General features: G+C 46.5%; 10 protein-coding genes and 1 non-coding gene across 11 annotated transcripts; 7 read left to right on the top strand and 4 right to left on the bottom strand.

Annotated features, from left to right (window-relative positions):
• Positions 1 to 121: 121 nt before the first annotated feature.
• UFE1 (Ufe1p) lies at positions 122 to 1,105 on the bottom strand (the record flags this gene model as incomplete). Its single annotated transcript, XM_020211711.1, has 1 exon — positions 122 to 1,105. One exon carries the CDS (start codon positions 1,103 to 1,105, stop codon positions 122 to 124), a length of 984 nt encoding a protein of 327 aa, XP_020064603.1.
• A 752-nt stretch (positions 1,106 to 1,857) lies between these two features.
• Positions 1,858 to 2,604, bottom strand: CANTADRAFT_22213 (uncharacterized protein; the record flags this gene model as incomplete). Its single annotated transcript, XM_020206797.1, has 1 exon — positions 1,858 to 2,604. One exon carries the CDS (start codon positions 2,602 to 2,604, stop codon positions 1,858 to 1,860), a length of 747 nt encoding a protein of 248 aa, XP_020064602.1.
• A 979-nt stretch (positions 2,605 to 3,583) lies between these two features.
• On the top strand, positions 3,584 to 4,645 carry CANTADRAFT_259855 (uncharacterized protein). The gene has a single exon (XM_020207611.1). The coding sequence runs from the start codon at positions 3,787 to 3,789 to the stop codon at positions 4,333 to 4,335; it is 549 nt and encodes a 182-aa protein (XP_020064601.1). The 5' UTR covers positions 3,584 to 3,786; the 3' UTR covers positions 4,336 to 4,645.
• An 802-nt stretch (positions 4,646 to 5,447) lies between these two features.
• SPT6 (chromatin-remodeling histone chaperone) lies at positions 5,448 to 9,791 on the top strand (the record flags this gene model as incomplete). The annotated part of the gene is made up of 1 exon (XM_020210923.1): positions 5,448 to 9,791. The coding sequence occupies one exon, from the start codon at positions 5,448 to 5,450 to the stop codon at positions 9,789 to 9,791; it is 4,344 nt and encodes a 1,447-aa protein (XP_020064600.1).
• Positions 9,792 to 10,052: 261 nt separating this feature from the next.
• Positions 10,053 to 11,372, bottom strand: CANTADRAFT_52234 (uncharacterized protein; the record flags this gene model as incomplete). Its single annotated transcript, XM_020210054.1, has 2 exons — positions 10,053 to 10,309; positions 10,358 to 11,372. The coding sequence occupies 2 exons, from the start codon at positions 11,370 to 11,372 to the stop codon at positions 10,053 to 10,055; spliced, it is 1,272 nt and encodes a 423-aa protein (XP_020064599.1).
• A 110-nt stretch (positions 11,373 to 11,482) lies between these two features.
• CANTADRAFT_259888 (uncharacterized protein) lies at positions 11,483 to 12,162 on the bottom strand. Its single transcript, XM_020207612.1, has one exon. It carries the CDS (start codon positions 11,971 to 11,973, stop codon positions 11,593 to 11,595), a length of 381 nt encoding a protein of 126 aa, XP_020064598.1. The 5' UTR covers positions 11,974 to 12,162; the 3' UTR covers positions 11,483 to 11,592.
• Positions 12,163 to 12,554: 392 nt separating this feature from the next.
• Positions 12,555 to 12,637, top strand: CANTADRAFT_t139. The gene has a single exon. It is a non-coding gene; the product is annotated as a tRNA-Leu (tRNA).
• A 619-nt stretch (positions 12,638 to 13,256) lies between these two features.
• Positions 13,257 to 15,204, top strand: DBF4 (protein serine/threonine kinase activating protein; the record flags this gene model as incomplete). Its single annotated transcript, XM_020210941.1, has 3 exons — positions 13,257 to 14,398; positions 14,467 to 14,474; positions 14,542 to 15,204. The coding sequence occupies 3 exons, from the start codon at positions 13,257 to 13,259 to the stop codon at positions 15,075 to 15,077; spliced, it is 1,686 nt and encodes a 561-aa protein (XP_020064597.1). The 3' UTR covers positions 15,078 to 15,204.
• A 345-nt stretch (positions 15,205 to 15,549) lies between these two features.
• Positions 15,550 to 17,823, top strand: IFM1 (translation initiation factor 2; the record flags this gene model as incomplete). Its single annotated transcript, XM_020209892.1, has 1 exon — positions 15,550 to 17,823. The coding sequence occupies one exon, from the start codon at positions 15,550 to 15,552 to the stop codon at positions 17,821 to 17,823; it is 2,274 nt and encodes a 757-aa protein (XP_020064596.1).
• Positions 17,824 to 18,258: 435 nt separating this feature from the next.
• Positions 18,259 to 20,120, top strand: CANTADRAFT_26382 (uncharacterized protein). The gene has a single exon (XM_020207746.1). The coding sequence runs from the start codon at positions 18,544 to 18,546 to the stop codon at positions 19,840 to 19,842; it is 1,299 nt and encodes a 432-aa protein (XP_020064595.1). The 5' UTR covers positions 18,259 to 18,543; the 3' UTR covers positions 19,843 to 20,120.
• A 337-nt stretch (positions 20,121 to 20,457) lies between these two features.
• Positions 20,458 to 21,025, top strand: CANTADRAFT_259738 (uncharacterized protein). Its single transcript, XM_020207602.1, has one exon. The coding sequence runs from the start codon at positions 20,588 to 20,590 to the stop codon at positions 20,894 to 20,896; it is 309 nt and encodes a 102-aa protein (XP_020064594.1). The 5' UTR covers positions 20,458 to 20,587; the 3' UTR covers positions 20,897 to 21,025.
• The last annotated feature ends 748 nt before the right edge of the window (positions 21,026 to 21,773 follow it).

The following is a 21,773-nucleotide window of genomic DNA, read 5'->3' as shown; positions in this document are numbered from 1 at the left end:
TGGATTTAACCGTTTTTAAAAGCTATAATTATCCACTAAGCGCCAGTTATTACCCTGGTAGCCTCAAATGAGCCTAATACACATAACACGGCTAAACCAACATAATTACCGATAGCAACTGCTAAAAAGACACATAATCCACCATCAATAGCAATATACCCAACACTATTCCGAGGGTCACCAACATGTTTGCACCCTTTTTGTTCCGGACCGTGGCCTTGTTCAAAGTCCTGTTACCCATCTGAACGTCAATTTCCACCTGCGAATGACTATCCAACAAGTTGTTGATCTGGTCTGCCTGGGTCTCCAATTGGAACGTCAATTCTGTCTGGAGATTCATCACGTCGACCATGGAAGTATGCAATTTTTCGACCGAGCTCAACTGGTCCACCTTGGCCTTCAACAACGCTTTGTTTTCTGTCTCCAACTCCTGTATTTGCTCCTGGCTGAGTTCCTGCAAGAATTCGGGTTCTTGGGGGATGTCGTTGAAGGTGTCTGGTGCTTGGAACAATCCGATGTCGTCGTCCTCGGCGAGATTCTGGAAGTTCAAGATCTTCATCTGTCTCTCTCGCTCGCGGCGTTTCTTCTGCAACCCTCCGAACTGGTTGCTGACGTAGTTGAGGTTGTTGTTCAAGTCTCGCAAGATCTGCATGCGATGGGTGCCCACAGTGGTGAGGAAAAGCTCTTGCTGAGTCGGCTGGTCGTCTCCAAGGATGCTGTTCAACCAGCTGCCTTCCTTCTTGGGGTTTAGTCCCTGGCGTTTGGTCTCGTATGTCTGTAAGAACTTCAACTTCTCGTACATTTTCTGGAGGCGAATATTGCAGTTGTTGTCGATCTGATCCTTGTCATTATCACTCAATCGCTGCTGTCTCGAGTAGCCTTCATCCGTGGAGAGGTAGCTGGACTTGATTTCGGCAATCAACTGGTCGAAACGGACTAACTCCCGTCTGAACTCCACCGTCTCCTTGGTGAAGGTATCGTCGATGACAAACGAGTTCTTTTTGTTTCTGACCTGGACCGAGTCGAAGTCATCTTTGACGGACTCTGCAAGCCCGCTCTGGACGATCGACACACACTGTCTGAAGAGGGGGGTTAGATCAGTCATGGTGGTGGACATTGTGCATCACGTGTAAAAGTGATGATGTGGAGGTGGTTGCGCGACATGCGACACGCTGGGTAGGCAGGAAGTAGGTAGCTCAGGTGGGTAGTCAGATTTGATTGGCTCAGGGGGGTTGCAACCCAGTAGCTATCTCATTCAGGTGTTGATACTAGTCAAGACTAATGGAATATGGGCGTTCTGCATGTAGATCTGGTGCTGCTACTTTTTGTGCTAGGGGTGCATTCGAGCGATACCTGGCATTTACATCCTCGATCTGAACATTCGTATCCAATTATCTGTTATTCCGTGGTATTATATTGAAGAAAGTAAAGACTTGGCTTGTATTTACGATGTGCTTCTTTCGTAAAATTAATCTATTTTGGCATAAGTTAATTCCAGAAGCTGATGAAAAGCTACCTAATGATGATTTGTTCATCTGATTAGGTATCATAGTTGATGCCCCTGGTCTTTTGAATAAGTATATCAGTACAAATACAGGTGTTTCTACCTCAAATGTAGCGAGATACCTGGAATCGTGGATACATGACTATTAAATTTGAAGTGAAAATGTCGCATTTTGCGGCAATTGGCCAGCTACATGAAAAGGTGTTTCCAGAGTATGCAGAAAGGACTGGTGTTCAGTGAAGCTTACTTCCCAAATAATCAAGTATACGTCTGAATTAACCATAATACGGGCAACAACTCTTTGATAAATGCACAACATAATGCTCCCTTTTTAATTTAGATTGACCATTAACCTACCCATTAAGATAGTCGATGCACCGGGTGATCTCGAGCCCCTCGTCGTCAAGCTCGATCCCTTTCGACTCGTACAACATGTTCCACCGCCCAGGCATGATTTTTCCACTGACATTGCGCACGTCGTAGTTGTACTCTCTCCTCTCAGCTGGAGTTCCTCGTACGTACCTCACGTACTCGGGAACCCCACCAGCATAGCTATTTGCTGCCACCACCACGGTTCCAGGCGCTATCAAGTTCAATGTTTCGAGCACCCGCAAATCGGGAATGAACAACTCCTTTCCATGGTCCAAGTACACGAAAGCAGGTGCCACATACGAAAGACGAGCCACCTTGTTTCCAAGACTCTGCAACGAGTTTGAGGCCTTGCCGTCAACAATCTCGATACGGTTGGTCAAGCCTGCCAAATCAACTAGCTGGCGAGCGATTTTGGCGTGCTCCTTGTTGCTCTCAAACGAGTAGTATTGGGCGTACGAATCGGGAGCCAACTGATGGCTGAAGAGGATGGCAGAATAGCCAATGTAGCCTCCAAGCTCAAGCATCACTTTGGGTGGATTTTTCTTGTACTGAGCCTTGAGGTGGACCACCACTGCTGCTGCTCGCTGGGGGCTAGTTATGGTGAGCAGGTGCTGGGCTGAGAACTGCTCGATTAATTCACACACCTTGGCAGGGTGGCCTCTGACGGCCTCAAGCTGGTGCTGGGGGAGTCCGAAGATGTGGTCTGCCAACGCTTGTTCTCTGGACATGGGTGGAATTACTCAGGAAGTGATGAAAGAAGTAGTCGATGATTACTCAATGGAAATTAGATCAAGTATCTGAAGTAATTACTCTAGGAATTACTCAATAAGCTATACTCAATGAAACAGTTTTATGAAGAAAATACTCAAAGCCAAAGTATAATCAATGGAACTGTATAAGGGGAGTCTAATCTTGACTCAATACTCAGGTTATTCAATGGAAAGTAGATCAAGTGATGAACGTGTTTCCCAGTGAATTATACTCAAATTATTCAGAAAGGATCAAATATGCTCAAGAATTACACAATGGGTTATAGTCAATGGAAATTACTCAATGAAGTTAGATCAAGTCTCTCTAGGAATTGTTCAATGGAAAATACTCGATGTAAATTACTTGAAGATTCACCTCGACAGACGCAAATATAACTCAGGGAAATTGTCAACTACTCTTGATGGGAAGTAAACACACAAGGAACACCCAATGGGAAATATGCTCAATGAATCAACGGAAAGTGGATCAGTATACTCAATTACTCAATGAATTACACTCAAAAGTAGATCAGTGTACTCAATTGCTCAATGAATTATCAACGGTCAAATGTAATGGGAACTCAATGAAGAGATCAGTAGCTACACACTATTTCCCAATTATATCGGAAATCACTCTGGATCATCCGACGGCTTCCGCCCCGCAAAAGCAACCCATTGGCCATCCGCCATCTAACTATGCGCCAAGCGATGGAGCCCTGTTGTTACCGCATTGGGCCCACCCAGACATTGTCTGAGGTATTTGTGGGGTAGTGACACGCAAATAGCGGGTGATCTAGAGTGTTCTACTTTATCAAATACTCCAATTAGCAGGCCCGCCAGTATGGACAGGGTCCTCCAATTACTACGCACACACTCTCCCTAACTCTCCCTAACTCTCCCTAACTCTCCCATCTCCCAAATTTTCCAAATCTCCCAAATCTCCCAAATCTCCCAAATCTCCCAAATCTCCCAAATCTCCTAAACTCTCCAAAAACCACCTCCCTCCCTGTGGGACCACCTCCGTTCACGCCGAGAGTGTTCCGCGACGCCAAGGGCCCGTCTTGAGCACGGTGGCTGGCGTTGTACCACCGATGGCTGGTGGTGCGATGTCGTGATGTCGCGCCAGCCAATTATCACCAGATCTCTGGTGCAACACCACCAATGGCAGACCCAGTCACCGACACAGATGTGGCGTCACGTTTGGCTAGGCTAAAGGCTCTCAAGGAGAAGCGCAACCAGTCAACTAAACTCAACAAACAAGCCCTCTACCAGGACAGCAAAAAGCCGAAAGTGGTGGCCAAGTCCTCCGATCCAGTGGATGAGGTGGAAAAGACTGAACGCCAGAAGAACCTCGAGTACACCCTAGAGGACTGTGAGAGGTGGGAAGCCAAGAAACTGGCCCAGCGGGCCAAGCTGGGAGGAGAGTACCAGAACTTCAACCATTTGGCCCAGCAAACCTACAACAAAGCCATTAAGGACCTCGAAGTCGATAAGCACGATTACCACACCCGCAAGAAGAACACCACTGAGGACATCATTCCTAGCAACAAGCCAGATGCAGTTGTTGTGCAAAAGTTGGCCGACTCCATCAACGAGACCAACGCAGAACGTATGAAGAAGAAGAGAAGACACGAAGAGGACGCTTCCAGCTACATCAACGAGAAGAACAGGCAGTTCAATATGAAGTTGAACAGAGACTACAAGAGCTGATTCACAAGCCTATTGGAGCATAGCAGGACTGAGATCATCTATGTCAAGTCAGCACTCCCAGCTTTCGGAGTTCCACTGTGTTTTCAGGAGCGAACGCCAGTTTTGGTGAAAAATATGCAACAAATAATCTTGGTATAGTATTCAAGGATGTGTATCGTCTATTACCATTCGATTACTGAGCTGGCCCAATCCTGTCCACAATTTGAGATATTCGTTCTCCATATACTCGATTCAAAGATTTACTCCAATGAGAACTTGTGAGAGTTGCTCTTCTCGGTATTGCTTGACTCTATGAGAATCGGGAAATATGCCTGGATTTAGACCATTTTGATCATCCACGGACCGAACTACTTCCCACCACCGATATGTGTGCCACTCTTGTAAGACATCGAGTAGTTAGTCACTTTCAACAAGTGGAAAACGCTACAATTGGGTGCGAAAATGGTATGCACAGTATATAAAATACATAAACTTAATAAAGCCCATACACTGACTCCATATTCCTCACCGTTGGAATCGAGCAGTTTCTGGTTCGCTGCTATCCTCTGAGCACTGCAATATTCCACTCATCACAATTTGAGTAACGTACTTTGATGATGTTTAGTTACTTTCTCTACTGGCTAGCTTAAGAATAACAACAATATCTCCAAACCCACACAGCACGCCAACCCAAACCTACATTTGTAACTTAAAGCATCGCCATTGTCTGTTCTCCCGAAACACCATCTCCTGCTATGGTGCACATCCGGTCTCCAACTTCTACATAGTGCTCGTGGTTCCAGTTTCGCATCCATACTTTCACCACCAAAAAGCGCAGCACAACACCTCAAGCAACCTCCAGACATACACAACGAGATGATCTGCTCCTTTACGGTAATGCTTCTCCCACACAGGCTCTCCCTCCCCGAATCACGCCAGGGACCCTCCCAACCTCTCCTAGTCACAGTCCCATATCAATCTTGGACTTCTCCGCGGACGTTACCCGGACTTCGAGAATTTTTCGATTGAACAACCAAAACACCTCCACCATAACCCTCCACCATCGTCATCATCTAGATAGGTCAGCAAGAACATCTTGGCTGTCAGTCTCGACGAATTCGACACATATCAACATGGCCCGAGAAGAGGAAGAGAGAGAAATCCGTGATGATGTTTCCAACAACAGCTCGGACGAAGATGGAGACAATGTGTTAGACTCTTCGGAAGAGGACGACGACGAAGAAGATGAAGAAGCAATGCAAAAGGTGCGTGAAGGCTTCATTGTGGACGACGATGAGGACGACGACCGTATCAAGAAGAGAAAAAAGAAGAAGAGACGGAGAGAACGTGAACGTTCTAACCAGGTCGAGGACGATGCGTTGGACGAAGACGATTTGGAATTGTTGCTCGAAAACTCCGGAGCAAAGCCAGCACAAGCCAAGTCCAGTGGCAAGTTCAAGAGACTCAAGAGAGCACGTATAAGTGGCGAGGATGACGAAGAATCCGAGCCTGCTCGTGGCAAAGATTCCGCCAGAGACCCCAGATCTGGATTGACCGACATATTCTCCGATGATGAGGAAAGACAAGGCGAAGAGGATGAAGAGGAGGATCGTGGAGTTCAAAATGATGGCGAAAGAAACATTTTGGACGAGTTCGAAGATTTCATCGAAGAAGACGAGTTTTCGGACGATGATGACGAAGCCAGAAGAAGAGAAAAAATTGAACAAAGACAAAGAACCAAAAAGAAGGGACCCAGATTGGATACTTCAAAATTGTCCAATGTTGATAGAGAAAGTTTGCAACAATTGTTCGAAGTATTCGGTAACGGTCAAGAATACGAATGGGCTTTGGAGGCTCAAGAAATTGAAGATGAAGGCAATGGTGAGTCCTTGGAGCCAACCTCTTTGGACGAAGTCTTCGAACATGCCGAATTGAAGGAACGTATGTTGACTGAAGAAGACAACTTAATCCGTATTATAGACATTCCAGAAAGATTCCAAAAATACAGAGCCAATTTAAACTACATCGACTTGGAAGGAGAGGAATTACAAAACGAAAAGGACTGGGTAGCCGGTATCTTGTTCAAGGAAAAACAAGACTTGTTCACAGGATTCTTGGAAACTCCATTCAAGGAGGCAGTTGGAAAGGTGGTTGAATTTATATCCAAAGATGCATACGAGGTCCCATTCATCTGGACTCATCGTCGTGACTTCCTTCTTTTCTCTCAAGAAATCAAGAACGAAGAGGGTGGTGTTGAAAACGATGTCCACAAGTTACTCTACGAAGATGACTTGTGGAGAATTGTTCAACTTGACGTTGAATACCACTCCTTATACGAAAAAAGATTAAACACAGAAAAGTTGGTCGAATTATTGAATTTGGACGACGATTTAGTCAAAGACATAAAGTCTTTGGACACTATGGTTGCAGTCCAGGATTTGCATGATTACATTCAATTCACCTACTCTTCAGAAATCAGGGAGTTGGCCAAGAAACATCAAGAAAACCCTCAAGAAGTCTCGGATAATGTGGAAGGACTTGAAATCGCCAAGTTTGGCAAGAAGCATTCTAAATATGCCTTGTTCGAGAGAATTAGATCAAATATCTTATATGATGCAGTCAAAGCTTTCGGTATAAGTGCTAAAGAATTCGGAGAGAATGTCCAAGATCAATCATCTAAGCGTTTTGAAGTTCCTTACAGAATCCATGCTACTGACGATACTTTGGAATCACCGGATGATTTAATTGAAAAGTTATGTGAAGATGATGAAATCATTTTCAAAGAAGAAAAGAGTGCTCGTGATGCAGTGAGGAGAACTTTCTCCGAGGAGATCTTCCATAACCCTAAAATAAGACACGAAGTCAGATCAACCTTCAAAGCATACGCTTCTATCAGTGTGACTATTACTGAAAAGGGAAGAGCCACCATTCACAATCACAGTCCATACGCCAATATCAAATACGCAATCAACCGCTCGCCAGCGGACTTGGTCAGAAACCCAGACGTGTTGCTTCATATGTTAGAAGCTGAAGCTGCTGGTTTGGCTGTTATCAAGGTCGAAACCAAGGACTTTGCCAACTGGTTCCAATGTATCTTCAACTGTTTGAAGTCTGATGGTACCTCTGAAATTTCTGATACTTGGAACAAGGAAAGAGAATTGGTGTTGAACATGGCCTTCAAAAAGTTATCCAATATGATTGCTTTAAATACCAAAGAAGACTTGCGTCGTGAGTGTGAAAGATTGATTGCCAGTGAAGTGCGTAGAAAGTTCTTGAGCAAGTTGGACCAAGCCCCATTCACTCCATTTGGTTTTGACAAGGGTACCAAGCCAAACGTTCTCGCTTTATCTTTCGGTAAAGGTGACTTTGATAGTGCTGTTGTTGGTGTGTTCTTAAAAGAATCAGGAAAGATCGATGAGTTTTTCAAGTCTGAAAATAACCCTACCAGAGACCGTGAGAATGAAGAACAATTCTTCGGCCAATTGAAAGAGTTTTTTGACAAGAGTTTAGATTACACTAAGCCCGATGTTATTGTTGTTAGTGGTTACAACGCCAACTCCAAGAGATTGTTTGACAGTGTCAAGAAATTCGTCGAAGAAAACTCCATTACTGCCAATGTCGATGATTTGCCCAATATCAGCAATGCTCCCTTGATCAGTGTTATCTGGGGTCAAGATGAAACTGCAAGATTGTACCAAAACTCTGATAGAGCCACTGTTGAATTTGCTGACAAGCCTACTCTTGCCAAGTACTGTATCGGTGTGGCGAGATATGTTCAGAACCCTCTTTTGGAATACGTTGCTTTAGGGGAGGACATTTTATCATTGAGTTTCTACGAGCATCAAAAGTTGATCCCTGCTGACCTTGTGAAAGAAGCCATTGAATCTGTCTTTGTGGATATTGTCAACATGGTGGGTATCGAAATCAATGAAGCTGTGCGTGAGCCATATATCGCCCAGCTATTGCCATACATCTCAGGTTTGGGTCCAAGAAAATCTTCAGGATTAATCAGAAACATTATCTCCAAGCTTGGTTCTAATCTTTCCAACAGAAGTGACTTGATTGAAAATGAACTCTCCACTGCTAACATTTTCATCAACTGTTCATCGTTCTTGAACATTCCATTTGATGAAGGTTCCACTGTAAGAGACTCGTCTGTCGAATTATTGGATGCCACTAGAATTCACCCAGAAGACTATGATTTGGCCAGAAAGATGGCTGCTGATGCCCTTGATTTGGACGAAGAAGACATGGCACATGTTGAAGAGCAAGGTGGTATTATCTATCAATTGATGCAAGAGGGTGTCAACAAGGTCGATGAATTGAACCTTATCGCCTATGGTAAAGAATTGGAATCCAAATTCGGTAAAAAGAAATATGCCACTTTGCAGATTATCAAGGAAGAACTTGTCAACAATTTCGAAGAGTTGAGAAGATCCTACCACGTTTTGGAGAGCACCGAAGTTTTCCAAATGTTGACTGGTGAAACTCCTGAGACTTTGTCGAGAAACACCATTGTGCCAGTCTCTGTTACTAAGGTTGGTAAGAATTATAGAGATCCAAACTCCAAAATCAGATTCGCCAAGGTTGCTACATCGTCGTTAATCCAAGGCAGTGTTGAAGAGCAGAACATTCCTGATGACATGGACCTTGACCAAGGCCAAGTAGTGCAAGCAGTGGTGTTGGAAGTGTTCTATGACAACTTCAATGCCAATTTCAGTTTATTGGAGGAAGATCTCATGCGTGCTAATGCTCCTAAGTTTGTCAAGGAAGCTGGCAAATGGGATTTTGAAGCTGAGGAATTGGATTTGAAGAAGGAGGCTGCCAAAGAAAGAGCCAAACTTGCAAAGACCAGAAATATTCAGCATCCATTGTACCATAATTTCAATTTCAAACAAGCAGAGGAATTCTTGGCCCCACAATCTGTTGGTGATTGTGTGATTCGTCCATCGTCCAAGGGTTCCAGATACTTGACTATCACCTGGAAGGTTGCCAATAACTTGTTCCAACACCTTTTGGTTGAGGAAAACACCAGTGGTCATATCAAGGAATATATCGTTGACCACAAGAGATATGCTGACTTGGATCAGTTGATTTTCCAACACATTCAATCCATTGCTAAGAAGGTCGACGAGATGATCCGTCATCCAAAGTTCAGAGAAGGTACCTTGTCAGAGGTTAACGAATGGTTGGAATCTTACACCAAAGCAAACCCTAAGAATAGTGCTTATGTGTTTTGTTTCGACCATAAGATGCCAGGTAGCTTCTTATTGTTGTTCAAGGTCAATGTCAACACCCCTGTCAGTACATGGCATGTGAGAACTGAGGTTGATGGTTACACCTTGCAGGGATTCTCATATCCAAACATGCTTCGTTTGTGCAATGGTTTCAAGCAAACCTTCAAGTCTTATGTTTCCAGTTCTAGGTCCAGACCTGCCCAGCGTCCGCAATCTGGATATGATGGTTATGGATATTAGATGTATTGTAAGTAATTGAGTGTATAATTAAACCAGTGAGCTAGCGGAGCTAGCCATAAAAATAGTATTTTTCCGTTACAAGATGTAGACGATATCTAACATATGATTCTAAATTGATTCAGAATATCAATTTAAACCAGTCTGTCCAATACAAATATTTATTGCCTGTTCAGTATTCGAAACTACATTACCGGAATTCGTACGGGCAATTATACATTATAATTATTGGCAGAATTTTACAGGTGCTTTTCTACTAACTTTCTAGGCCAGTGCTCTCCTTGCAATTCTGACCCTGGACCTGAAACTGTCCCCATCAACATAGCATCCCATCAACCATCTATCACCTCCATTTTCGTCAGAAAACTCCAATCTCGAGTGCAAAACTCGCCTGTTGTCGAAAACTACACATGTCCCCTCTTTCAATTTGACCTGCAACTGGTTCTGAGGGTCGTTGATAAAGTCTTCGAACAACTGTAAGCCTCGTGTGAAGTCCTTGAATAAGTGGTGGGCCGAGTTCTCTCCAGCTGCACTGGCTAGCACATTTACGGAGTTCGAAGATGTGCCACTATTGTTCTTCGTGATTCCCAACTCAAACGGCCCTTGGAATGGAGGCGAGTAGTTGACCTCCTTGATGTAGGGATAGTTCGTGGCTGGGTCGATCAACTCTTTTTCCACTATCAATGGTCTTTGGTAGTAGTAGTATTCGTTGTCATTGTCGTACTGGAAGGTGATTGGCACCTCCGTCAAGGCGAAGTACGCCTCGGGGTCCTTTTCTCGCACATGCTGAGCGGCCAAGAAGCTATCACAGAAGACGTTTTCTCCACCAAGAGTGGAGTTTTGGATGGCGTGCAAGAACTGCAAGCCGGGTGGCGACTCGTAGTAGAGCAAGTCCATGTGCAATGGCAAGAAACTGTTGGTGTAGGCGATATTGGTAGCGTCCTTCTTGTTTTTGACGTCAAAGAGGGTGCCGTAGAACGTTTTTTTGATGTAGCCAAATTTGTTCGCTATGGTGGAAATTGGCCAGTTTGGACTGTTCTCTTCGTTCATCTCGCTAAGTGTGGGATGGGGCACGTTGTTGATGAAAGCGATACCAACGTCATTGAGCACGTTGGCTACCCTGAAGAAATCTGGCTGATTATTGACGTAATCCGAGTATTCCACGTTCGTTGCGGCGAAATCTCGGTCAATCTGGTCCTTTGCCCACAACTTCCTGGTCGCCTCGAAGAACTTGTCACGCCTACGGCTGGTGACATCGGAATAGCGCTCGAGGAAGCTGTGTGGGTATTCTGAGGTGTGGAGCTTGCCTCCTTGGTTCCATTCGATTTGCAACGCCGGTTCGTTGTTTGCACTGGTGATAATTTTGGGAGGTGAGTTGATCTGGAGGTTCTTGGAGATTTCAGCCGTGGTGAACAACTTCTGCTGCGAGTGTGGGTCTACGGATTCTGGCGACCGGCACGAATCACGAAGAAACACTGTGCTGTACACAAGTGTGTGTTCCTTATTGAGCACCACTGTGACGTACTCGTTGGAAACTTTGCCGAGGGCGAGCGAGGTGTTGAACCGTTTGAAGAGACGGAGCATTTGGTATAGGGCTGGAGAGAGAAACGTCCGAGAACGGCTGCGATTTATACCCCAGATTTTGATTAGCCCGAGGATGAACGCACGTGATGATGGAAATTCCGTGGCCTGATTTAAGAGTTCCAAGCTGACTTCTGCCTGCCAGACTCGGAAGCAAGGCCTGAGCAGGGCCTGAACTGGCCCTGGACTGGCCCTGGAGGCAGATGACACCGGTGGAAATGGGTCATTCTGTGCTGCTATTGTGTGGTGCCACTCTTGGCTCAAAGGCCCCCAGGAGCCTCCACGGTTGCCCAGGCGTCCCGCAAGAACTCATTCTTGTCGTACAAGTTGTCCAAGTCCTTGTACAAGAATGAGTTCTTTTCGACGGCAACGCGGTGGTTTTGGGAGATAATATAGTGCCTCCCATCCTCATCGAGAGCAAAGGAAATGTCTGGGAACTGCGCGGAAAACTGGTCGGCGGAGAGCGAGTAGTCGAACCTGCCGGGGTTGGCAGAGGCAAAAGCGAGGGACGCGAGCAGAAGGTAGACGAACGAAAGCATGGTGGTGTAGACTGGAGTGGATTGGCTGGATTTTCATCAATAAGCCAAACTAAGGATAGGCTCATGTGATAGCATTCCTGCAGGCGCGGAGGAGAAGAGGAGTTTGGGGAGGAATATTCGCGGCAAAAGGGGAAAAGGGTTGTGAAAAGTCGGATCTGCTGGATACGAAGGTTGCTCTCCTGGAGAGTAGGCGAAAGCGAACTATGGTATGTGTTGTTTAGTACGAAACTCTAGTCGTTGTGACTGGATTAAAGTGGTGACACTAGTCTGTAGGGCGTCAGGAGTGCTGATTCCCCAAAATCCTTTCCAGACCACCAGCCTGCGCTACCTTGTATGGTCGTCCTGAGCCAAGAATACTTTAATCTATTGGTAATCTTCGAACAATATTACGAATTTTCGTTGCTTTTAATTGTTTCCTTACTGATATTGTTAATTTTCCAGAATTATGGCAGAAATTGTCCGAAATTCAACGAGGATAAAAAATCCGCACCACAGCAGTAGCGATGGCCAATATTGAACAGTACACAGTCCAAACCAGATATTATCCGTTTAGTATGCACAGGGCCCGTGAAACAGCTGCTACAGCCCATTTCTGCTCACTACCTACACGGTATATTTGGTGAAAATTGCACCACAACAGGAATTGGGTACTCTGGCCGAGTTGGTCTAAGGCGCCAGGGTAAGGTCCTGGTCTCTCCGGAGGCGCGAGTTCGAATCTCGCGGGTATCATCACACCAGCAATTCCCACTAATTACCTATTTTCCTTCTTTTTTGCATCCGCCAACGTCTCACTGGCCGTTGTCCCCCACCACCCTCTGTTCTGAGCCCTAATGACTGATCTCTTCAACAATAGAGTCTGACTACATATGCATATTGCACCACCACCCGTTCAGTGTCCATGCTGAACAGTCCCTTACTTTACTGCGACCGCACCTACTGCCACCTAGCTCGCACCACCTCTACCATCACCTCTCGCTATTCGCACCACCATCATCTTCACCTCTCGCTACTCTTCGCACCACCGTCACTAATCTTTTCCTCGCCAGCTTCTTGCCGTTCCGCGCGCTGCCCGCACACTAAACGCGTCGTTTTCACCTTCAAAACATCCACCACACATTCCATTCCAGTATCCATAGTGGCTAGCTCGACACGATTGGCCAGGCGGTGATTCAAACTACTCGCGTTCGTTCCACCACTACCTTCGTGCCTCCATCTGCCGTTTGTTACTCCATCGAAGAAGCGTGTTTTCTGACCATCGAAAGCAGCGTGTTTTCTAAACGCCAGCACTGCCACCACCATGGAGTCCAAGCCGCCAGCAAACCTCCCCAACGTCAAGAAACGGTTGCACATGGGAAGCGCCCGGCTTCCCTTGCAGGAAACCAGCGGAAACATCCCATCTCCCGTTTTGAAGAAAACCAGACTCAACAACACCAAGCCTGCCCTCCAACTCAACCACGACATCCCTGCAGAACACCACCAGCATGAAGCAGGCAAGGTCAACCTCGCATCCACAACCAAGCCCATGTTGACCAACGAGCGTCTCCCGTACCTCCAACGTCCCCATCCACGCACACACCACACCAAGCCTGCCAAGGTAGAAACCGCACCCCAGGCAAAGACTACGGGACGCCTTGCAGGCGAGGAGTTGTACAACTGGCAACAGTCATGGAGAAAGATCATGAAGGAGTCCACCGTGTACTTCGAGGGCGTCACCGAATACAACCCCATCCAGCTCTCGGAATATAAAAAGGCTTCCAGGTACTTGAAGCAGGTGGGGTGTGAAATAACCCCTTTCTACGACAACGACGTGACAATCATCATATCTCGGAGACCATACAACCCATCCAAGCCGTATCCTCCCAACGACATTTTCTCCAATGTATCCAATCTCAAGATCAAAGTGTGGGACTACGATAAGGTGTTCAGGTTTCTCAAAAACTTGGGCATAAACATGACTGTCACTGACGAAAACTCCATGAACCCAGCAGCAGCAGCCAGCGCTTCCACTAGCACCGCATTGAATGAAACAAAGTCAAAACACAAGGATAACTTGTACAACCTTTTGAAGGAAGAGAAGATTTACGGTACCAATGATAGAGATCCAAATGCTAAACGTGATGATTTACACTATTTGGAAAAAAATTACTTGTATGTTTACGATTTGTTACAAAAGGTCAGACCAATTGCTATCAGAGAATGGCAGGAAGACAGTTATCCAGTTTTGAATTTAACTCTAGATGGCAAGTGCCCATTTATCTTTGACAACACAGAGTCGAGCAACAGTGAGCGTAAAAAGTTGAGAAGATTGCAGAAATTTGAAGTGACAAAGGACTATAGAAGCTTATTGAAGAGGGCCACTTATGATATCATCAGTAACATCAAAAATGGAGTCAACATGAACACTTCGGGATTCAGCGGAACCAGTACTAGCACTGACAGAATAGGCGAAGATGAGGTGACGATAATCCAAAACTCAACCAGCTCTAAGAAGTTGAATAACATCGAAGATAAGGAAGGAGAAAACGATTCATATCAAGAAGAACAAGAAAACCAAATAGTAGAAGAGGTCACCCCTGAATCTGTTTCAGTGGAATTGAAACCTTCAGAGCTTGAATTTAAAAATGAAGTGGCAGTTGCCGCTGAAGAAGAGACTGATAGTATGAAACCTTTGAGATATAACTTTAAGCATCCAAGTATCCCTGCCTTAACTAGAAACTCATCATGTGTCCAGCTGAACTCTAACTCTAAGTTTTATGACGTGACTGCTTCTGGTTACAATGGAGCATCGAACGCAATGAGTGTTTCAATGGACACTTCTCTCAATAGTAACGCAGCAAGAGGCAATGGACTTGGGCCCATGGTCTCGCAAGTTCCCTCTAGGAATCTCAACAACTTGAACAGAAGAATATTTATTAAAAAGAAGAAGCAGGAATCCAACAATTCATTCAATGAAAAGGCGGGCAATGAAGAGAAGGAATTGACACCAGGCTACTGTGAAAATTGTCGGGTAAAGTACGATCACTTCGAGGACCACATCAAGTCCAACAGGCACAGAAACTTTGCGTGTGACGATCGTAACTTCAAAGACATTGACAACTTGGCCAAGATTCTACACGAAAGAAGATCGCTGGGTTACATCACTTCCAATGGAGACTTTGCATACTCTTAGACCTCCTTGGTAAGCCAACTCCAGACTACCGATCTACCAGGGAGCGACGAGCAGATTGCTCACTACCAGCTTACCCACTCTAGCATATCTATTTCTATAGCATTTATTGCAATGTACATTAATTTTCAATTCTGAACAAGAATAGCCGAGAACAATCAAATTGCTCCACGAAGTGCTATCCATATCATTAATTTAGGTATCAGGTAGAAACTATCTTATGTACCATAATTACAGAAGTGAAGATCACCAAGTTTGAATTATACATGATTATTCCATTGCAATCAGTCAATACTGGATACTATTATAGTGGTGGAATACCCTCACTAGAAAGCTTTTTTCCTCGCTAAATCTAGCGAGGCCGCCCCGCAAACCGCTCGCTAGAGCTCGAACAAGACTTGACTCTCGCACCGTGAAAGCCTCGCAGGCTCTATCTAAATCTCACTAACTTTTCAAGTACAAAATTTTACCAGCCATGATTACAAGAACCTACACAACACGGACGTTCTTGAGCAGGATAGGCCAAGAGCGTCAGCGTCGTCACTATTCCGACTTTCTCAAAAACTTGCCTCGAGTAGGAGGAGGGATCTCCAAATTTGGGAAGGCGCCTTCCATCCAAAAGAACATCCCACCTAAAGACAACTTGACGTCTCCAAACTCCGTTCCAAAGAAACAGCCACCACCTCAGGGCAACAATAGGTCCAATCAGCAGAATTCCCAGCAAAAAACGAACCGATTTGCCCAAAAGTATGCCAATCCAAAGCCTGCTGTAAAGGCACCCAAACCAGTCAATCCAAGTACAAAGTACGAGGAGATCAGAAAATCCCTCAGAGAGAAGCAGGCCAAGCAGAACCCCGCCCAGAAGAAGGTGCTGGTGCCATCCAAAAAGAAGAAGGCTGCCACGCCTCCCATCAAGATCAACTTACCTCCGTTCATCACAGTTTCCAATTTGGCCACCATCATGAATGTGCCGTTCACTGACGTGTTGAAGAAGTTAGAGAACTTTGGCTTCGAAGACCTCCGCCACAACTACATTTTGGACAAGGAAAATGCCACCATGATTGCTGACGAGTACAATTTCGAGGTCAATATCTCAGAGTCCTACGACGAGGACGTGTTTCCCGAGCCTCCAAAACCGGAACTCTTGAAGGAAAGACCTCCAATAGTCACCATCATGGGCCACGTTGATCACGGGAAGACCACCATCTTGGATTTTCTTAGAAAATCAAGCATAGTCGACAAGGAATTCGGAGGGATCACCCAGCACATTGGTGCGTTTTCGGTGTTCACACCCATTTCCAAGAAGAAGATCACTTTCTTGGATACCCCTGGGCATGCAGCGTTCTTGAAGATGAGAGAAAGAGGGGCTATGATTACCGATATCGTGGTTTTGGTTGTGGCGGGAGACGATTCAATCATGCCACAGACCACCGAGGCCATCAAGCACACCAAGAAGTCGGGTGTGCCCATGATTGTGGCTATCAACAAGTGTGACAAGCAAGGGATCGACATCGACAAGGTGTTAAGAGACTTGTATGCGCAAGAAATTGATATCGAGGATTATGGTGGAGAGGTCCAAACCGTCAAGGTTTCAGGCAAAACCGGGTTGAACATGGACAAATTGGAAGAGGCCATCATCACCTTGAGTGAAATGAACGAGTTTAAGGCCGAGCAATCCAATATTCAGTCAGAAGGCTGGATTATTGAGTCCTCCATCGAGAAGGGTTTGGGCAACAAGACTAATTTGTTGGTGTCGAGAGGAACCATCAAGGTAGGTGACTACTTGGTCGCAGGAACCACCTACTGCAAAGTCAAGGGTATCAGGGACGAGAACGGTATGGCTATCAAGTCGGCTGGTCCTTCCACCCCCATCCAAATTTGGGGCTGGAAAGAGCTCCCTGGAAGCGGAGACCAGGTTTTACAAGTGAAGAGCGAGCTGGTGGCAAAGAAGGTCACTGCCAACCGTATTGCAAGAAACAAAGAGCTTTCGATGGGTAAAGATATCGAGGAAATCAACAGAAAGAGACAGGAAGAAATCAACGAAATCAAAATGAAGGAGAAGATGAACGAGGTCAAGCTTTTGGGACTTGATGAGGGGGTAGTGGCGAACGAGCTTGAGCAAAAGGCTCGCGAGGTTCGCTATATTGTCCGTTCCGACGTGTACGGCTCCGCAGAAGCCATAAAGGAAAGTATCAACGAACTTGGAAACGAGGAAGTTAGATCAGTGGTACTTAATACCGAGGCTGGTGTGCCCACCGACTCTGATATCACTTTGGCCAAGACGTTGGATGCCAAAATCTTGTGCTTCAACATCAAGGTGCCCAAGCCCATGATGATGAAGGCAGACAAGGAGGGAGTGGTTATCAAGGACTACAACATCATCTACCGGTTGATCGAGGACGTTACCACCGAATTAACCAGTCACTTGAAGCCCCGGATCGAAATTAAAACCGTGGGTGAAGTCGATATCAAGGACGTATTTGTGGTGACCATCAAGAAGTCCAAGGTCAAGATTGCGGGATGTAAAGTCACCAACGGGCTCATCAAGAAGTCTTCCAAGATCAGGGTTCTCCGGGGTGAAGAAGTCGTCTACGATGGTACCCTTGGTTCCTTAAAGTACATCAAGGACGATGTTTCCGAGGTTAGAAAGGGTAAGGACTGTGGTATTGCGTTCGAAAACTGGGACAAATTCGAGGCAGGTGATTCCATCCAGGTGTACGAAGAGGTGGAGCACCAGCGTTTCTTGTAAATAGACTAGCATGGGTAGCGATAGCTGTATATAGAGATCATATTGCTACAACATTTTCTGAATAGATTAACTACCAGATGAGTATCTTGCAAGTAAAAGTGATAGATACTGCTTTTGTATGGCTTTGTGCTGTAGTAGTAATTAGCAGTTTAAACCTGCCCTGTGCTACGCCTCCTTGTTATTACCCAATAAATTCCAACTGCCTGCCAGCAAACATCCATATACTTTCGTGGTTTGCCAGATAGTAAAATCGTCCTGTGACTAACTGTGATTCATGTGGGCCGAATATGTCACAGCTTGAATAACTGTAACTTCAGCATAGATACGGTCTATTTCATCTTATTCTGTAATTTAAAAGGACCCTTTTTATGATCACGTTACATAAGTGGATCATTCCTGGCTTCTGATAGTAGCTTCGTGGTCATTAAGGATACGCTCACTTTACTGTGACTGAACAAGATAACAACCCATCACGAAATTAATAAAATAATAATGAATAGAATCTCCTCTTTTATAAGGATAAATAAAGACAAATGAAGCCATTATAGTACGTCATCTCACCATCCTCCCACCATCCTCCCAGTATCCTTAACGACCCAGTTATGAATTAACACTATTTAGTCTCATATTCTCTGCCTATCCGATAATAGTGCGAGCGCACAGCTCATCTTGATCATCAAAAATTTAGACAAACACCACCAACACCACCACAACACCAACATGTCCTCACACGACGAATACTCCTCCGACGAGGAAGACCTTTTCGACACAGAAAAGTCCAGCGTGCTTTTGGGATTCGTGGACGGAGAAATCGTGTCTGACGAGGAGGACGATGAGTATGATGAGCCCTCCATCGAAGACACCTTCATTGGTGGCAAGCCTGTGTGGTTCGAAGGCAGTGCCAGACCAGCCAAGAAATCGACTTGCTGTGACAACTGTGGTGCCAAAATGGCGTTGTTGCTCCAGGCTTTCGCTCCTTTGGACGGTAAGTTGTACGACAGAGTGATCTACATCTTTGCGTGCAAGAACTCGGCCCAGTGCTCCAAGAAGAAGGGAAGTGTCAAAGCCATCCGAGGAATCGGCAAGAACCCCGAGAAGGTGGCCCAGATCAAGAAGGAACAACAGGAATCCATCCAGAAGCAGTTGGATGAGAAGTTGCAGTTGGAGAACAAAAAGAAGTTGCACATAGAAATGACCAAGGACTTGTTCACCAGCGACAAGCAGGCATCCAATCCGTTTGGGTCCAGTTCCAATCCATTCTCCAACCCATTTTCTACCCCCTTTGCGGCCAAAGAAGCACAGAAACCTGAGGCCCCAGAAAAGGTACAGCCCAAGGCCGAAAAGACCTCTTCATACGCCAGCGTTGCCTCCAAGAACGCACCTCCCGCCAAGAAGCCGGAAAGAGACACCGATGACGAGAGACCTAGCTATCCTGGGTGCTTTATCTACGTTGAGCAAGAGAAGTTCAAGAAAGAAACAGAGGACTCCGAGTTGGAAAAGTACAAGCATTTGATCGACATGGACGTCGACAAGGACCAGAAGTCAGGCAGACGTGGGTCCACGTCGTCCGTGGGCTCCAGTGGCCCATCCGTGGGTCCAATGGACCCTGGCGCATCCAAGATCAGCAGCATGCTCGACGACAAGTACTTCGAGGCCTTTACCAACACCGTGAAGAGCAACCCCGGCCAGGTGTTGCGGTACGACCTTGGTGGAAGACCATTGTTGTACAGCGGAAGAGACGAGGTGGCTGCGAAATTCGGCAAGGACATTGCGGTGCCAAAGCCAGCATACAACCCGTCGTCGTTCCGTCGCTTCGAGCTTCAGCTCATGCCCAAGGCCATCATGGACTTGGAGCGTCTCGGCAACAGTGCTAGTGTCAGAGCCATCCTCGACGGTATGTCCTGGGGAACCATCATTGTGTGCACCGACCACGAGGACTATATTGCACCTGAAGAATTTGAGGACCACGCTGCGTACGTGGAAGAATGGTGTGGGGTGCAATGGGAAGAGAGCGTTTAGATGGACTAGACGGGAGAATAGACTGCCAGACACATAGCCATGGAAGCGACGAAGAGCCGGTGATTGCAACCTGACAAACGAGTGATTTCACGACGAAGGAAATGATTGCAACGCGATAAGGGAAGTGATTGCACCGATACATAGCCACGGTGATTGCAACGCGACGGAGTGCCTCACAGCCATTCGTTCGCGATTCGTAGGCGCAAGCCTCGAGGAATGTCAACACCAGGGACGCTTTGACGACGCCAAAAGGGCGAACTCTATCTCGATTTTGTACCAGTTTTAAATACTAATATACATGATATCAGACTAGTTTCAGAGTGGCTCAGGCGAGTTGCACATACCAGAGTTTCATTACGTAAGCGATGACCAAGCAACGCCAGCTGAAACACCCATTCCGCTGCCAGGGTGCAACGACAAGCCCCTGGCCAGCAAGAGTCGGTGGACCACCGCACCCGCACCGCGTTCCCGCCTGGTAGGCACATTCAGGTGTGCCCACCACCACCGTCCATCGATTCCGCACAGCACCGCCTCGCGACGTCTCTTCGGTTCCCTACGGCTACCTGCAGCTCCCTGTGCCACCCTGCTAGCTGCCTCCCGATCCTCCCTACGCACCCCTCCACTGTCCCTACGCACCCCTCCACTCTCCCTACGCATCCCCCATCCTCCCATCCCTCCCGTCTATCTACCACGCACCCGCGCCTAAGTACCAGGCTGAGGCCCCCTTCCGCTGCGCGGTGACGCAATGGCTGGGGCTCATAGATTGCTTGCACCCTCTAATAGCGTACGAACTCTGCTGGGCTCTCCTTGTCAGCACGTCAACTATTGTGTCAAGATCAGTGGTCAAAATTTGCTTAACATCCTCCTTCTTTCTTACTATCGTTTAACCTCCGCTAACAGAAGTTGGCCTACTAGAAGAACATCAGTTGCTACAAGCATAGCACCTACTGAAACACATCAGCGTCTACTGAAACAACATCAGTGTCTAGTAGATCGTCAACTACCAGATTGGTCTACACTTAGAAAAGAGTATAGACAGCACATTAGAGACTAGAGACTAGATCAATAGAACTAGATCAATAGACAACTAGCAACTACAGTACTAGACAATATCATCTAGATCATCGAACCAACCTGACCATTAGCATACTAGACCAGATCAATACCATCCCACCAACTGGATCATCTACACCATTAGAGACCAAGAGGAACTAGCCAGGTACACCATCTAGATCAGCCAAACCAGCTATCCATCACCGCCTAGTCCACCTTATTATAATCATTTACATCTAGTCCATCACCACATCCACCATGTCCCCCGATCTGAGCTCGGACGATGAGCAAGACTTCAGGTCCAGCATCCACCTCCCCAACTTGGACTCGTACCGCCGCGCCCAGCACAAGCCATCCACCAACCCTAGGACAAACCTCGTCAAGGCTGCCAAAGCTGGCACCAAGGCTGGCAAGAAATTAACTGGATCCAGCAAATCAGTACGTTTCCCCGACCTGTATGCTCCCAGAGACACCATCATCAGTAACAACTCAGCTACCACCAACTCGGACTCCGATCTCGAGGAGTTGGACAATGTGGGACCCCTTGACTCCACCTTACCCAGCTTCAACTTCAGAGGCAGCGAGATGGCCCACGATTCAGAGTCCAGCGACGACGAAGACCCACTAGACGCCGCCGACCAGGCAGACCCCAATATCCCAAACTTCAGAACCTTCCGCAACCAGCCCCAGAACCTTGTTCAGTCCGACTCCGACGACTCGGAGGACAACTCGTCTAAGTCGTCCAAGAAATCCAAGAGCCCTCTTGCGTATGTGGGACCCGAAACCGATATCGCTGACCAGCACAAGCGCCCTTCCATCACGTCAGGAGCCTCCCGTGGCTCAGAAGAACGTGGAGGAGGTGGGCTCAGAGGCATCCT

This window comes from Suhomyces tanzawaensis (genome assembly GCF_001661415.1).
Source record: "Suhomyces tanzawaensis NRRL Y-17324 unplaced genomic scaffold CANTAscaffold_4, whole genome shotgun sequence".
NCBI classification, from domain to species: Eukaryota; Fungi; Ascomycota; class Pichiomycetes; order Serinales; family Debaryomycetaceae; genus Suhomyces; species Suhomyces tanzawaensis.
Note: the sequence above shows the minus strand (reverse complement) of the source record. Positions and strands in the feature narration are given on the sequence as shown.

What these genes read in the sequence shown, in the direction of transcription:
- CANTADRAFT_259855 (XM_020207611.1), top strand. Translation starts at nt 3,787, where the DNA reads ATGGCAGACCCAGTCACCGACACAGATGTGGCGTCACGTTTGGCTAGG.
- CANTADRAFT_259888 (XM_020207612.1), bottom strand. Translation starts at nt 11,973, where the DNA reads ATGAGCCTATCCTTAGTTTGGCTTATTGATGAAAATCCAGCCAATCCA.
- CANTADRAFT_26382 (XM_020207746.1), top strand. Translation starts at nt 18,544, where the DNA reads ATGTCCTCACACGACGAATACTCCTCCGACGAGGAAGACCTTTTCGAC.
- CANTADRAFT_259738 (XM_020207602.1), top strand. Translation starts at nt 20,588, where the DNA reads ATGGCTGGGGCTCATAGATTGCTTGCACCCTCTAATAGCGTACGAACT.